At 36.6% G+C, this 14,505-nt stretch overlaps 1 protein-coding gene across 5 annotated transcripts in view; it reads right to left on the reverse strand.

Moving 5' to 3' along the window:
- The window catches only part of DENND4C (DENN domain containing 4C), a 115,344-nt gene that overhangs the window by 26,084 nt on the left and 74,755 nt on the right, over positions 1-14,505 (reverse strand). For 4 of the 5 annotated variants that reach the window (XM_072597044.1, XM_072597045.1, XM_072597046.1 and 1 more), the window contains 8 exons: positions 9,505-9,540; positions 9,270-9,400; positions 8,088-8,220; positions 6,334-6,540; positions 5,171-5,299; positions 4,892-5,018; positions 4,476-4,622; positions 1,975-2,100 (listed from right to left, as the gene is read on the reverse strand). In XM_072597044.1, the coding sequence (XP_072453145.1) occupies positions 1,975-2,100; positions 4,476-4,622; positions 4,892-5,018; positions 5,171-5,299; positions 6,334-6,540; positions 8,088-8,220; positions 9,270-9,400; positions 9,505-9,540 (1,036 nt within the window). The remainder of the gene's footprint in view (positions 1-1,974; positions 2,101-4,475; positions 4,623-4,891; positions 5,019-5,170; positions 5,300-6,333; positions 6,541-8,087; positions 8,221-9,269; positions 9,401-9,504; positions 9,541-14,505) is intronic. The other variant, XM_072597047.1, reaches the window with a different exon arrangement.

The following is a 14,505-nucleotide window of genomic DNA, read 5'->3' on the forward strand; positions in this document are numbered from 1 at the left end:
AAAAAAAGAGCCTACATATCATCTTTCATGAAATTATCAAGGAAAACTCCCCTGATATTCTAGAACCACAGGGTAAAATAAATATTGAAAGAATCCACCAATCACCTCCTGAAAGAGGTCTGAAAAGAAAAACTCCTAAGAATATTGTCGCCTATTTCCAGAGTTCCCAGGTCAAGGAGAAAATATTGCAAGCAGCCAGAAAGAAACAATTTGAGTATTGTGGAAATACAATCAGGATAACACAAGATCTAGCAGCTTCTACATTAAGGGACAGAAGGGCCTGGAATATGACATTGCAGAAGTCAAAGCTAGGATTAAAACCAAGAATCACCCACTCAGCAAAAACTGAAGTATTCTTCAGAGGAAAAAATGGTCATTCAATGAAATAGAGGACTTTTTAGCATTCTTGATGTAAAGACCAGAGCTGAATAGAAAATCTGACTTTCAAACACAAGAATCAAGAGAAGCATGAAAAGGTAAACAGGAAACAGAAATCATAAGGGACTTACTAAAGCTGAACTGCTTACATTCGTACAAGGAAAGATAATATTTGTAACTCTTGAAACTTTTCTCAGTATTTGGGTAGTTGGAGGGATTATATACATATATGTATACACACACACACACACACACACATAGAGAGAGAGACAGGGTAAGTTGAACAGGAAGGGATGATATCTAAAAAAATCAAATTAAGGGGTGAGAAAGGAATATATTGGGAAAAGAAAGGGACAAATGGAATGGGGTAAATTATCTCTCATAAAAGAGGCAAGCAAAAGCTTTTTCAATGGAGGGGAAAGTGGGGAAGGTGAGAGGGAAAAAGTGAAGCTTAGTCTTATCACATGTGGCTTAAGGAGAGAATAACATACACACTCAATTTGGTATGAAAATCTATCTTATACTACAAGAAGTAGGGGAAAAGAGGTAAGTGGGGTGGGAGGAAAGATAGAAGGGAGGGCAAATGGGAGGAGGGAGTAATTAGAAGTAAATACTTTAGGGGAGGGACAAGGTCAAAAGACAGAACAGAATAAATGGGGGGCAGGATAGGATGGAGGGAAATATAGTTAGTCTTTCACCAAATGACTATTATGGAAGTCTTTTGCATAACTACATATGTATAGCCTATATTGAATTGCTTACCTTTTCAGTGGGGATGGGTGGGGAGGGAGGGAGGGAGAGAAGATGGAACTCAAAGTTTTATGAATGAATGTTAGGAACTGTTTTTGCATGCACTGGGAAATAAGAAATACAGGCAATGGGGTATAGAAATCTATCTTGCCCTACAAGAAAAGAGAGAAGATGGGGATAAGGGAAGGGAGGGGTGTGATATAAGAGAGGGCAAATTGGGGGAAGGGGTAGTCAGAATGCATGGTGTCTTGGGGTGGAGGGAGGGGAGAGATGGGGAGAAAATTTGGAACTCAAAATCTTGTGGAAATGAATGTTGAAAACTAAAAATAAATAAATTAAAAAAAAAAAACTCCGTTAGCACATATTGACTTAGAAAGTCACATATTATCTATATTGAACTATTATTTTTACTCATTTTGTTTACCATTTCAGAATTTGGCATTTTCCCAAAATGATATTTTAATGTCGTTCAGTGCACTCAGGAGTTTTACGAGTCACTTGCTGCTGGGCTTGAGCTTGACACCTCTGGGGTAAAGAACAATGGCCTGACAATCAAGAGACCTGAATTTTAGTCCTGGCTGTTTTTCTCTCTCAGTAACCTTAGTCTACAACTTGACTCAGTCTCTCTGGACTGAAATAGCAACAGGTCTAATGACAGAAGAAGAAAAAAATCCCAAGTTATATTTAACTAGTTATTGAACATCTATTTATGAGTGCTGAGTATCAAGCCAGGTGCTGTGTTAGGTGCAGAATAGGAGACAAAAAGTGAATAAGCATTGCTCACAAAAACTTCTAATCTAGTAGGGAAGGTAAACGAAGTAAAGCCACTCAATAGCAACACTCAACTGTCTCTCTGGGCTTTTGTCTTAGCTAACAATTCTTCCTCAACATGTGCTTCAGTTACATGAAGACTTTCTGCATCATCTTTTATAAGTTCATCCTTGGACCCATATCCTTGATCAGACTGACCACCTGTTAAAACAAACAGGAATCATATTAGAGACACATAATACTTAGCATTTATGAACTACCACATGGTTTTTTTAAAATAAAGTTCAATTCATAAGGTATCACAATTGCATCCAAGAAAAGATTTTAGGGTTTGAGATCAGAAATTTCATAAAACACAGAAGACGCTTTCAAATAACAATAGCAAAGGATATTGAAAATAGGAAAAGTTAAGATCATTAGGCATCTAAAAATATTGCCTTTTGAATTTGAAAAGCCCAGTAGGATATATAGGATATTACGAAGAAAGGCAAAGCTGGTCAGCATCAAGGATCTCAAAACAGGCAACAGGGAATAGAAAGTATATTGCAGACTCCCACAATCCAGTAAGCATCTTATCACCTTATCAAGAGGCAAATTTATATATGAAGACATGTGGCTATGTCAATAAAAGAATTGAGAATATAATCAAATATACTGTTAATTTTTTGCCCCCAAATTTGAGAATTGTAACAGAACTTTAAGAGCACTGAAATTAGGCATCTGCTTTCAACTTACAGAGAGAACGATTCTGAGCTAGGGTAGCAGTTTCCCATATACCACAAGTATCTGCTGATACAACAGAGACATCACAGACCACAACTGTTGCAACTATTGCTACTATCTGAGTTTTAGCCATCATTTCAAGTAGAATTAAAAGGTAACTAGTGTGGGATGTGAATGCTAGTCTTCTACAGTTAGAATATAGCATTCCAGTTGACAGTGATAATTGAGAGGTCACAGGTCTAAAGGAAGGGAAGGAGAAACGTTAACTTTGTCAGGTAACAACGCTGGGTGAACTAAGCTTATAAAGTAAGACTCGGCTCTGGTCTCTCAGGAACAGAAGCCCATTTTCTCTACTGGCACTGTGCAATGACAGTGGCAGCTACCCCAGGAAACAGCTGACACTCACACTTAAGGGACTTCAGGACTGCCCATGACAGTCAGATTGTTCATTCACTAGTTTCTCAAGCATATATAAAAATGCTGCTTAGGCTAGGGAAAGGTAATTTCAAACACACAATAATTTTGCTAATTTGAAAGGAGCAAATGCCTCCTTAGAAAGTACAAGAAAAGTCTGATATATTATTTCATGCCTACTGCAGGAACCACAGTGCTTTATACACAGCAGGTAGAAAAGGAACATATTAAATCTTTGCTGAATGAAAAATAATATCCAGTATAATGTTGGTGCATATTAGCCTCTATTAGAAAGAAATTTAATTACTATAGTATCCAAAAGACTAAATTATTTAGCTGGTTTCAAGTATAAGGTGGTCCTATTATATAGACCTCAAAAGACAGAAATTAAAATTAAGCTTCAAGTAATTACCACACAAGTTGAGAAAACAGTTCTGAAAACTATCCATGAAGTTGTAGCTGAATATCTGGGGAAGAGCCTATGCAAAATTCGAGGGAAAAAAGGCAAGGCACCTAAAAGCAATGTTTATTATGTAAATAGAAAGCTCCCCTTCCCCTAAGTATGACAAGTATGTCAGCAAAATTTAACCTAATAAATGGGAAATTACCTGCAGGAGTTAACATTCAAGGGCAGAAATAATGCCCACGTGTATCCATGGCTTCACGTCATACAAGTCTGTCTGCACCCACACCATGACAGCCAAGGACACATGCAGCACCAAGAAACAGCACAGAGCGAAAAGCAGAGCAACAAAGATCAGAGAGAAGGAGACTCCAGTCCTTGAGACAAGAACATCAGAGGAAGCACAGGAACGAGACTCGGGATTCTCTTTAAGAAAAAGCTCGAGCTATTAACAAAAACACGAGAGGAGAAGAAGGGTGTGCGACACACATACACTGGCACAATATGGTAATTCACTTTACACCTATCTTTAACTTTAATGGACAGAGGTTATCATCGGTGGTTATACTTAATAAATCGTTGAAGAAACTTGCCCTAGTAGGTAATTCCACAATAAAGAGTGTTCCTTATCCACACCATATCCCCTTCTGTCTACATGTTTATAACCTCAAAGTTTTCTGAGGTTACACTATGTAATGAGAAAAAGAATTTCCAAATAACATTCCAAATAAAAGTTTTAATTTGATATTTCTATCAATAATATTGCACAGTTCCACAGATGTTGGTGGACTATGAAATTAGTTTTAAAAATATCATGCTCCCTGCTCTCCAAGAGTAACTCCCTTTAGAGTACTTACTGATTTAACATTGTAAGCTGACAATAATCCAGTTTTTTTCCATGGGAGTATTTTAAGTGACATTGGAAAGTGTTCATATCGCACAGCCGCAGGAAAGGAAAAGCAATGCTTAAAACAAACTGGAAGAGATTTAACATGAGAGTATGTGACGGGTTAGTGAACCCAGAAGGATTTAGTACCTGTGCTAGAGTGATTATCAATGGAATCAAGCCTGATTAAATCTCTGACGAAGAGTGTGTGCTCCCCATTGTTAGCATCATTACCACTATCCAGGCTACCGTGGCTCACCGTGTCCCCGTCACTTCCACCTGTGGGATTCCGAGGAGCTAAAGATAAGGGCAACAGCAGCTCAATATGACATGTACTAACACCTGTGAAACTAAACACAAACAGCTCACTGCACATTTAAAGTTGCACTAGCACATAATCCTGGGCCAAGGTAAACTGTGACCAGTATAACAAAGGCATGATGTAAAACATATCATAACATCCAGTTCTAAAATATTAGAAAAACTAAGAAGTTCACCACGCTATACAAAACAATGTCCCATAGTTCAGAGTGGAAGATTATCTTTGATCCCAGCTTATATATTACCTGATATTTGTGTGGCCTTTTTAAGTGGCTGCCTAAACTGTGCGATGCCACACACCACGTTCCGTACCTTCGTCCACAAGAAGACGCCACTGCGATTACTGCTAGGCCACGGGCTCTCCAAAACTACCTGACAATAAAAATCATTTCATCAGGAAGTTCTCCAGAACAAGATCATCCACAGAAAGCTTCGCATTTCAAAAAGCTCTGTCAACAACAACAGTGTGCACCTCTCCAGGTAAAACAAGAAATCCATGCGGCCCAAGTCTCCGCCTTACTTACCTTATTGTAATAGCCATAGGTAATAGCGTTTGGCTGTATTTTAGCTATCTTCATTTCGAATAAGACTCGCACTGCTAGAACAGGATGACCCCAAAGTCCACAAAGTTGCATTACAACACGATAGCACACCTAAGAGAATTGAGAATGTGATGTGAACTAGTTTAAATTGAGCTGCATTTAAAATGACTCAAATATACATGAGAATATATAATAAATTCATAACATCTTTTCCCCTACATCACAAAGGTCCAACTATTTTTAAAATTTTCTAACAAGAAAATGTTAATCACATGAACAATCTATTTGGAAAGACTTGAGAACTCTGATGAGTGAAATGAGGAACTTTGAAGGCTTTGGGATGAAATATGTTACCTACTTCCAGAGAGAGAGAGAGATGATGGACCCACAATGAAGACTGAGACCCATGTTTTGGTCACGGTGAATGGGGGAATTTTCTTCTGATGTGTTATACTCTGTTACAACAAGGGTTTTCTTTTTTATTTTTCTCAATGGGGAAATGGGGGAGGGGAAGAGAGAAACAAAGATAGGAGGGAGAGAAGGTGGGTTTTCATGGATTGAAAAAAATAAAGAATCGAATTAAGAAACAAAAGAACTTTCCAAATAACTAATAATAAGAAAAATGTAGATCAATACAATCCCAAGGCTTCATTCCATACCCTGTCAACAAAAGTACTGTTGTAAATCTTTTGGTGTATACAGGAACTTTCTTCTTATCACTGACTTCCTCAGATTAGTATAAACCTAGTAATGGAATCTCTGACTCAGAGAGTATAGATATTTTTGTCATTTTATTTACATCATTCTAAATTGCTTTCCAAAATAATTACGCTGATTCAATGGAAATAGATTCCCATCTTTTGTTTTCTTTGCCAAATTCCAGGGTATGAAATGAAACCTCAGGATTGTAATGATTTGCACTTCATTTATTGTTAGTTACATGGAATGCTTTTTTATTTTATCTTAAATCAATTTTCCCCCTCTTTTTTCACTTTATTATTAGTATACCTTTGTAGAAAGTGGTAGTTGGCTGGTCTGCTCTGGAGATGTTAAAACTATTTGCAACTCTGTAATTTTCTTAACAGTAAAAATAAAATTCATCTTATAATCAGCCATTTATAAAATGTAAAAATTTGTGTACTTGCCTCATCCAATGGATCCACATCTAACTTCCTCATCTTAATCAGGACATCATATGCCTGCTGCAATGCTTTCACTTTAGGATGAGAAACTCTAACATAAGCTGGCAAACAAATGAACCACAAGCTGTAACAATGACTGAATAGGCACTTAGCCCACTGTGGTGGGTTTGCATAATATCTCTTGGCCAATTTATGAGCAGTTTTTATCTCCTAGAAAAAGAAAATTAAAGAAAATTATATCCAGTACACCCTAAACTAAAAAAAAGAAACATATACAAAATTGCATTCTAAAAATGGCACCTTAAAACATTAAAAAAATCCCTCAGATCTGTGAAGATTTATTTAGATTAGCAACTCTCTTCTGGAATACCACCTAGAGAGACAAAAATCTTGTTATTTCTAATAAGAAATTCCTCCTTTTTGGAGGAATTTAGTCTCATCCATTATTCAAAAATGAGTAAAAATAGGGCAACTGCAGAACTTTTTGTAAAAATCATAAATTCAGAACTAAACATCTCATCATTCTGCGGAATCTTCATTGGTTCTAAGAGCCCATTTTCAAATTCTGAAGTTGTCTAATTTAAACCTTACTGAATCAACGCATTTGATTCAACAAACATTCAATAAGCAGCTATTTTTATGCTTTGTGCTGGGTATACAAGATGAAAAAAAAAATGACCAAATAGCTTAAAGGGTTTACATTCCAATAGGAAGGAATAATAAAAATGCCCATGAAAAAAAGATAATGCAAGGCAAAAGATTCTTTCGGTCTCTAAATCCTATTATGTTAGGATAATTTCAAAGGAACGCACAAGACAATTTGCTGTGGAGAATTTAAGAAGGCAGAGATCACTATCATACTGGAGCACAGGAGAGGGCTGCAGGCTTAATGGAAGAAGTGGCACCTACGCTGGGACTTGAAACCAGCAAAGGATTTCGGAGGGGGAGGAGGAACGTAGGGGGAGAGCATTACCAGACTGAAGAGATGTTTCCATAATGGCAGAAGGGCAAGGAACTTTGGGGATTAACTGGATTAGGGTGAGGCTTTAAGAGATTAAAAAAGGTCTCTGATATTTTGAGCCTGGAAGCACAGTAGTGCCATCTACAGGAATAAACTGGGAGGAGGACAAACATGTTTTGAAAGCGATGTTAAGTTTAGTTTGGGATATGTGGAGTTTGAAGGGGACATGATGTGTAGATGAAGGTGTTTAGTTGGCAGTTGAAAGTACAGGACTAAACAACTAGAGCTCAAGGAAGAAACTGAGGACACATTTAAAGGTCCATAACCTCCTGATTTACTACAGATATTCATTTTAATGATCAGTACCCAAAAAGAGCAATTTTCTATTCAAAACCAAGCCAGACCTGCTGTCATGCAACTAAACTTAGTTTTCCAAAACATGTTCTCTTTTCATATTTGAATAATATTCTGAGCATATCTGGTTCCCAAGAAATTATGTTCATAGTCTAATAAAAGTCAATAGTGATAGCAAAATAGGAACTCGGTAATTATCCCATCCCTGTACTTCCCACCCCACTCCCATTCCCAAGAGAGGGCAAATTTCTAGAGGCAGGGACCAACTTTTAAAAAAATTTTAACTTCAATACTTAGCATATAGTAAGAACTCAATAAATGTGTTGAATTGACTAGCTATTGATACATTTCATGTATAAGTAAAACACATGAATTTTCTGTTATACATAAATGCATGTATTTTTATGTTTTAAAAACACACATTATGTCAAGATTAACCCACCTGTTTAGTCCTTTTGGCCATGAGGGCTGGACTGTTTGAAATGTTATTTCCTGCAGGATGTCTGCTGAAAGGAATTTTCAATGCCTGTGGTCTATCAAAAAGCTTAAGATCCAGTCTTGGAAAGTTTTTGTAGCTTAAGAGAGAGAAGAAAATGGTATTAGTTCCTTTTTTCTTTCCGTGGTTATTTAAAAAAAAAAAATTTATTTTTTTTTCCAAAATTTCAATTTTATCTATATATTTGATAAATTTTGCTCTCTAAAATGTCATGAAAAAGAGAAATGAATATTTAAAAATCCCAAACTGGATATTTAAGTCATTTAAAAACAGAAACAGAATACCTCTTTGAATAAAAACTTTGGTCATTATAATGATCACATTCTGATACCTTATTTGACAGACTGAATATTATATCTTGAAGTCTGTAACATGTCAACAGGATAGATGACAGTATACAACTGAAATTACAACCTATAGGCCAGAGTTAATGCAGTATCTTAGAAATCATAAATAGTTAATGTAGACATTAAATTCTAGTTGTAACTGTACTGTGAAAGAAAAAAATTCTAAATGTCAGATTCCAAATTACACTTTTTTCTACCTGATTGTTAAAAAATTAGCTAAGGACATAGCTGAAATAACAGCTTCTTTAACAATGTTTCCCCTAATGACTTAGTCCAAGGGTGGGGAACCTCTGGCCTGAAGGCCACATGTGGCCCTCTAGGTCCTCAAGTGTGGCCTTTTAGCTGAATCTAAATTTCACTGAACAAATCCTCTTAATAAAAGGATTTATTCTGTAAAACTTGGACTCAGTCAACAGGCTGAACTCAAAGACCTAGAAGGTCACATGTGACTTAGAGGATGCAGGTTCCCCACCCCTGACTCAGTGTATGTAAAAAGCGTAATGACCACACAACCTACAAAGTATTTTAAGATTTATAAAACATAAACCTATAAAATCATTTTTAAAAAAGCATTTCATTGGTTCATTAAATTGTTGTGGGAACCAAAACTGAAGTTGTTATAGATATTTGAATGTATATCCAGATTTTTTGACGAGGTGATTTTTTTAAACAGGCAGAAGACATCAATGGAACTATGAAATAGATACTTCAACTCTTATCTCCTCATTTCTTATTCTAGAGTCAGTAAGTTGCGTTGTTTTCTCCTAGTTCTACACATTACCTAAATTTAGGTGACAAGTCTTGTCCATCACTTGCAGGTGGCTCTGGTGGCATTATTAATACTGTATGCTCACTCTTTTGGGAATCATCTAGTTCTATTAACCTAGTATCTTCTGCTGAGTCTAAATCAACCTGGAAAAAACAAACAAACCCATCACCCTCAAGTAATTTATGTAAGATAGAACCCTAGAAATGTCAACATAGATTTCATTGTTATTTTTCAAAAAAAAAAATACCTTATCTGTTTTTTCAGTGCCTTTGTCAGGAAATAGCTGGAAAGAAAAAATAAAATCAGATAAATGTACTTTAAAAAAAAGTTTCCCCACATTTCCCTTTTTATAATCAAAGATGGCGTTGAATGAAAATATGGTATCTCTAATCCAATCTATTTAAACAAGTTAGTAGCTCTGAAAAAGGTGTCTAAGATGATAAAGTCAAGAAAAGCAGCAAAAACTGAATACGTGTGTGTGTGTGTATACAGCGAGGTTAACAATTTATTTTTCAATTATTTAACATTTATTTTCTCCTTCCTGATCCCACCATTTAAAACAATATAATAAAAGCAGAACCCTTGTAATAAATATGAAGTCAAAAAAACCAAATTCTCACATTATCAATGGTGCAAAATGATGTCTCATTCTGCCTCTTAAAGAGATAGTAATTAGAGAGTATCATCAGTTTATTTGAACAGCGATTGTCGTAGTCTTTCAAAGCTGTTTTTTGCTACAATGTTGTTACTGTATGAATTGTTCTGGTTTTGATCACTTTGGTGTTGGTTCATATGTCTTCTGTTTCTCTGAAACCATCACTTTTATCATTTTTATATTTCTCAATATTATTCCATTATATTCATGTAACAGAATTTGTCCAATCATTCACTGAATGAGTATCCTCTTAGTTTTCAATTCTTTACCACTACAAAAAGAGGTGTTATTAATATTTTTTTAAATGTTTAGTTCTTTTGGCTTTCTTTGAAATGTCTAAAAAGTAGTGATTTTAAAGGCATTTTTTTCCTTTAAAACATACAAATAAAATTGTTGAATACTGTGGTTATCATTGACAGTTGCTGTCAACTTCTACTTTAAGGAATTGTTATTAAAAAAAAGTTGAGTATTTTATCAAGATCAAACAAGCCATCCTCACCACATTTTGTTGCTTCTAAGAATTGGCTGTATTTTCACTGCTATAACCATTATGAACATAATTATTTTATCTTAGCCTCCTTCATTGGGTTTAATTATATACCTCTCATGTTTCTAAAAATTTTCCATTCCTTACAGAATGACAATATTCCATTACAGTCACATGCCATGGTGGTCAAGCCATTTTCCAATCTTTAGGCTCATATTTTATTTCCAATTTTTTTTGTCATAAAAAATGCTAAGAACATCTTTGTAGACATGGGTATTATTTTCTGATTCTCAGTAACATCCTTAGGGTGCGTCATCAGTAAGTATTAGTTTCTTTGAATGAAAGAGTATGTGCAATATTATAACTTTTCTTGTGTAATTTCAATGCTCTAGAAGGTACAAACCAATTTGTAAATAAATCAGCAGCAAAAATTGTAGTGCTTGTTTTTCCTAAGTGTCCTCTAACAATGAATTTTCGTATCAACTAATTTGAGGGCTCAGGACTGCTTTAATTTCCAAATCTTTTCATCCCTCTTCAAACCTTCCAGGACTCCCCCAATGCCACTCTCTCGACTGAGAACTTTGTTTCATATTTTACAGAAATAGTAAGGTCATTCACCATTAACTCCATTTTCCTTATCTCCTATCACTCAGGTACCTTCTGTTCCTCTCTCCTCCTTCACCCCTCTCACATGATTAAGTGGCCTTTACTCCTTACCAAAGCTCACCTCTATACTTATTCAAGCAATCCCTCTCCATCTGGTCTCCTCCAAAAGATTGCCCTCTCTGTCACTTCCACTCTTTCACTTATTTTCAATCTCCCCTTCTCTACTGGTTTTCCCTACTGCCTACAAACATGTCTATGTAACCCTCATCTTGAAAAACCCTTCACTTGACATTTCTGTCCTGGTAACTATTGTCCTACATCTCTTTTGCCCTTTGTGGTTGAACTCTGAAATGGCCACCTACAATAGATGTTTCTACTTTCTCTTATCTCCTTACAATCTAGCTTAATCATTCCACCAAAACTATTCTCTCCAGTCGCTAATGATCTCTTCTTTGCCAAATTCAATGATCCTTCCTTGTCAATCCTCATTTTTTATCTCTCTGCAACCTCTGACACTGCTCCTCCATAACACCCTTCTCTTGAGGTTTTTGGCACAGCACTCTCTCCTGGTTCTCCTTCCTATATGACCACTCCATCTCTCCCCTTTGTTGGATACTCTTCCAAATAATGATCTCTAACCCTAGGTGTCCCACAGGATTCTGTCCTGGGCCTTCTTCTCTTCTCCTTCTATTCGGTGATCTCATCAGATCTTATAGATTTCTATACTCATGACTCTCAAATCTACTTATCCTGTCCCAATCTGTCTGCTAATCTCAAACCTTGCAAACTCCAACTGCCTTTCTGATATCTCAAACTAGATTCCAGCAGACATCTTAAACTCACTCTGTTCAAGATAGAACCCATTATCTTTTTCCCTAAACCCTGGCCCCTTCCTACCTTCCCTATTACTATGGAGAACAACATCATTCTCTTAGTCCCCTTCCTTCCATCCAAGGTGTTGCCAAGGCAAGTCAATTTTATCTTTGCAACAAGAACATACTCCCTTCTTCTCTGAAATTGCCACCACTCCAATGCAGGCCCTCACAACCTTATGACTGGATTACTGCAACAGCTTATGGATGAATCTGCCTACTTCAAGTCTCTCCCCACTCCAATCCATCCTCCATTCAGCCACTACAGTGATTTTCCTAAAGCACAGGTCTGATCCTGTCACACCCCCACACCCACATTCCAACCCAGATTCCTGACTGAATAAATTCCAATAACTCCCTATTGTCTCCAGGATTAAGTATAAAATGTTATGCTTGGCATTCAAAACTCTTTATAATCTAGCCTCCTCCTATCTTTCTAGTCTTATACCTTACTTCCTGACACATACTCAAGAGACATTGGCCTCATGGATGTTCTACAAACAAGACACCCCATCTCAACGCTCCGGGCATTTTTCTGGTTATCCCCTGTGCCTGGAATCATATATTTCTCCTCCACTCCAATGAATGATTTCCCTGGCTTCCTAAAAGTCCCAACTAAAATCTCAACTTTTACAGGAAGCCTTATCCAACTCCTGTTAATTCCTATGCCTTCCCTCAGTTAATTATCTCCTTTTTAATCCTGTAGTTTTAATCCTGGAGTTTGTTGGCTCCCCAATTAGATTATAAACTCCCTGAGGGCAGGAACTGTCTTTTGTCTCTTTTAGTATCTCCAGTTTTTAGCATAGTGCCTAGCAAAGACTAGATACTAGATAAATGTGCATTGAATGATTCTGAACAACTTCATATATGGTTGGGTTTTTTATTTGTATTTCTTCTTTTGAAATGTTCATTTTCACATAGCCCAGGTCAAACATCAAGTCCAAAGTCAAGAAGTAGATTAGAAGAATGGGCAAACAAAAAAAGAACCTTATCATAATGAGCTATCTACCATATGGTGTTAAGGAAGCTCAATATAAAAATCCAAAAGAGAATGACTTGAAAACAATGATAATGTTTAATATAAAATTTTGGAATAATCTCTTTGTTCTCTCTGAAGCAAACTCAGAGGATGCCTCTTCCTATGTCAGCAAAAGCCAGCCACGGCTGACTCTACATTCCTTAGGAGACCTTTAACCTAAGACACTATCTTGAATAACGGGACGTTTTCCATACTATGTTATGGCATATTAATGGTAAAGAAAAATAGAATTGAATTGAAAAACAGAATTCAATTGAAACTTTGTTTACCCTTTCCTGTGTCAGCTATTTCGAGTACCTGTTTAGGACAGGAAGCCTGGTGGGATTTTCTTATTGTATGTCACAGAGACATATGTTTACACAGCCTGGAATCGCAAGGCCCAACTGACAATGCTTTGTTAATTGTCTTGTCTTACTAAATTTATGATTTGTTCAACTAGGAAAGTTCCTTTCTCACAGCAAAATGTATATAAGCCAGAAGATTTCTGCACTGGGTAGCCAGAAGATTTCTGCACTGGGTAGCCAGAATATTTCTGGCTCCATAATGCATTATGTTACCGTTATCTTTAATAGGGAATTGATTAATTAATTAAATCATAAAATGTATGCATTTAGCCTGTTGCCTTTTTTCTAACCAAGTTTTCAGGTCAACAACAACTATAAGCAACGTCTGAGAGAAGAACATGGCTTGGATTCAAACTTAAGTAAAATTCCTGGAAGAAACGAAGCATGAGTTTTCAAAAAGAAAAAAAAAATTTCTTTGTTTTTATAAATGGAATGAGAATGTTTGAGAAAAAAGTTGGAAAAGAAATGAGAGCTATGAATTAGAAAAAGAATTAAGGGCTTTGCATAAGAGGTACAAAACCTTGCCCTAGTAACAGACTCCCTAAAAATTCAAATGGATCAAACAGAAACCAATGACTGTGTGTGGCAACAACAAATTTTTTTTTAAGTAAAAAAACTAGAAAAAAATGAAGAAAATGGTTGGTATCGAATGGGAACAGATTTAGTGAAGACTTCTCAGGAGTATGGAGACTTCTCCCTGAGTAGAAGAGATCTTAGGCCCAGGTTTTGATTCCTCCAGAGTCAGGTGATCTCCATATAAGGCTATTATATTATATTATATTACATAAGGCGATTTCCATAGAAGTGCATTAGGATCAGCGATTGACTATGGCTCACTAACTCCTCAATACAGTCTGTAGTCCTCACTCTGGTCCCCCTGATCTGCCTGAGTCCTCAATGCGTCACTCGCATATGTTTTCAATGTTGTGCTTTGTATCAGTCTAGGAGTGGAAATCTGAACAGGGTTCCAAAAGGGACTAGTTAGATTTCACGCCTAGAATGTAAGACCGTGCTTCTCAGCCAATGAAAATAATGGTCAGCTGTGGGAGGGGGACTTCTGCGTCAGGGTCCATATAAGTTGCCATTCTGCTTCTGTAAGGAGCCTCCCACTCCAGCCTTACTGGTGAAGGAACCGCCCCACTTCTCGTGAAAGCCTAAAGCCGGATAAGGGAGATTTTCTGTTTTTACTTTGAGACGCCTCTGAGTAGCCAATTTGAGTGGGGGGGGAGGGGTCATGCTATCCCA

This window comes from Notamacropus eugenii, chromosome 3, assembly GCF_028372415.1.
Source record: "Notamacropus eugenii isolate mMacEug1 chromosome 3, mMacEug1.pri_v2, whole genome shotgun sequence".
In the NCBI taxonomy this organism is placed as follows: domain Eukaryota; kingdom Metazoa; phylum Chordata; class Mammalia; order Diprotodontia; family Macropodidae; genus Notamacropus; species Notamacropus eugenii.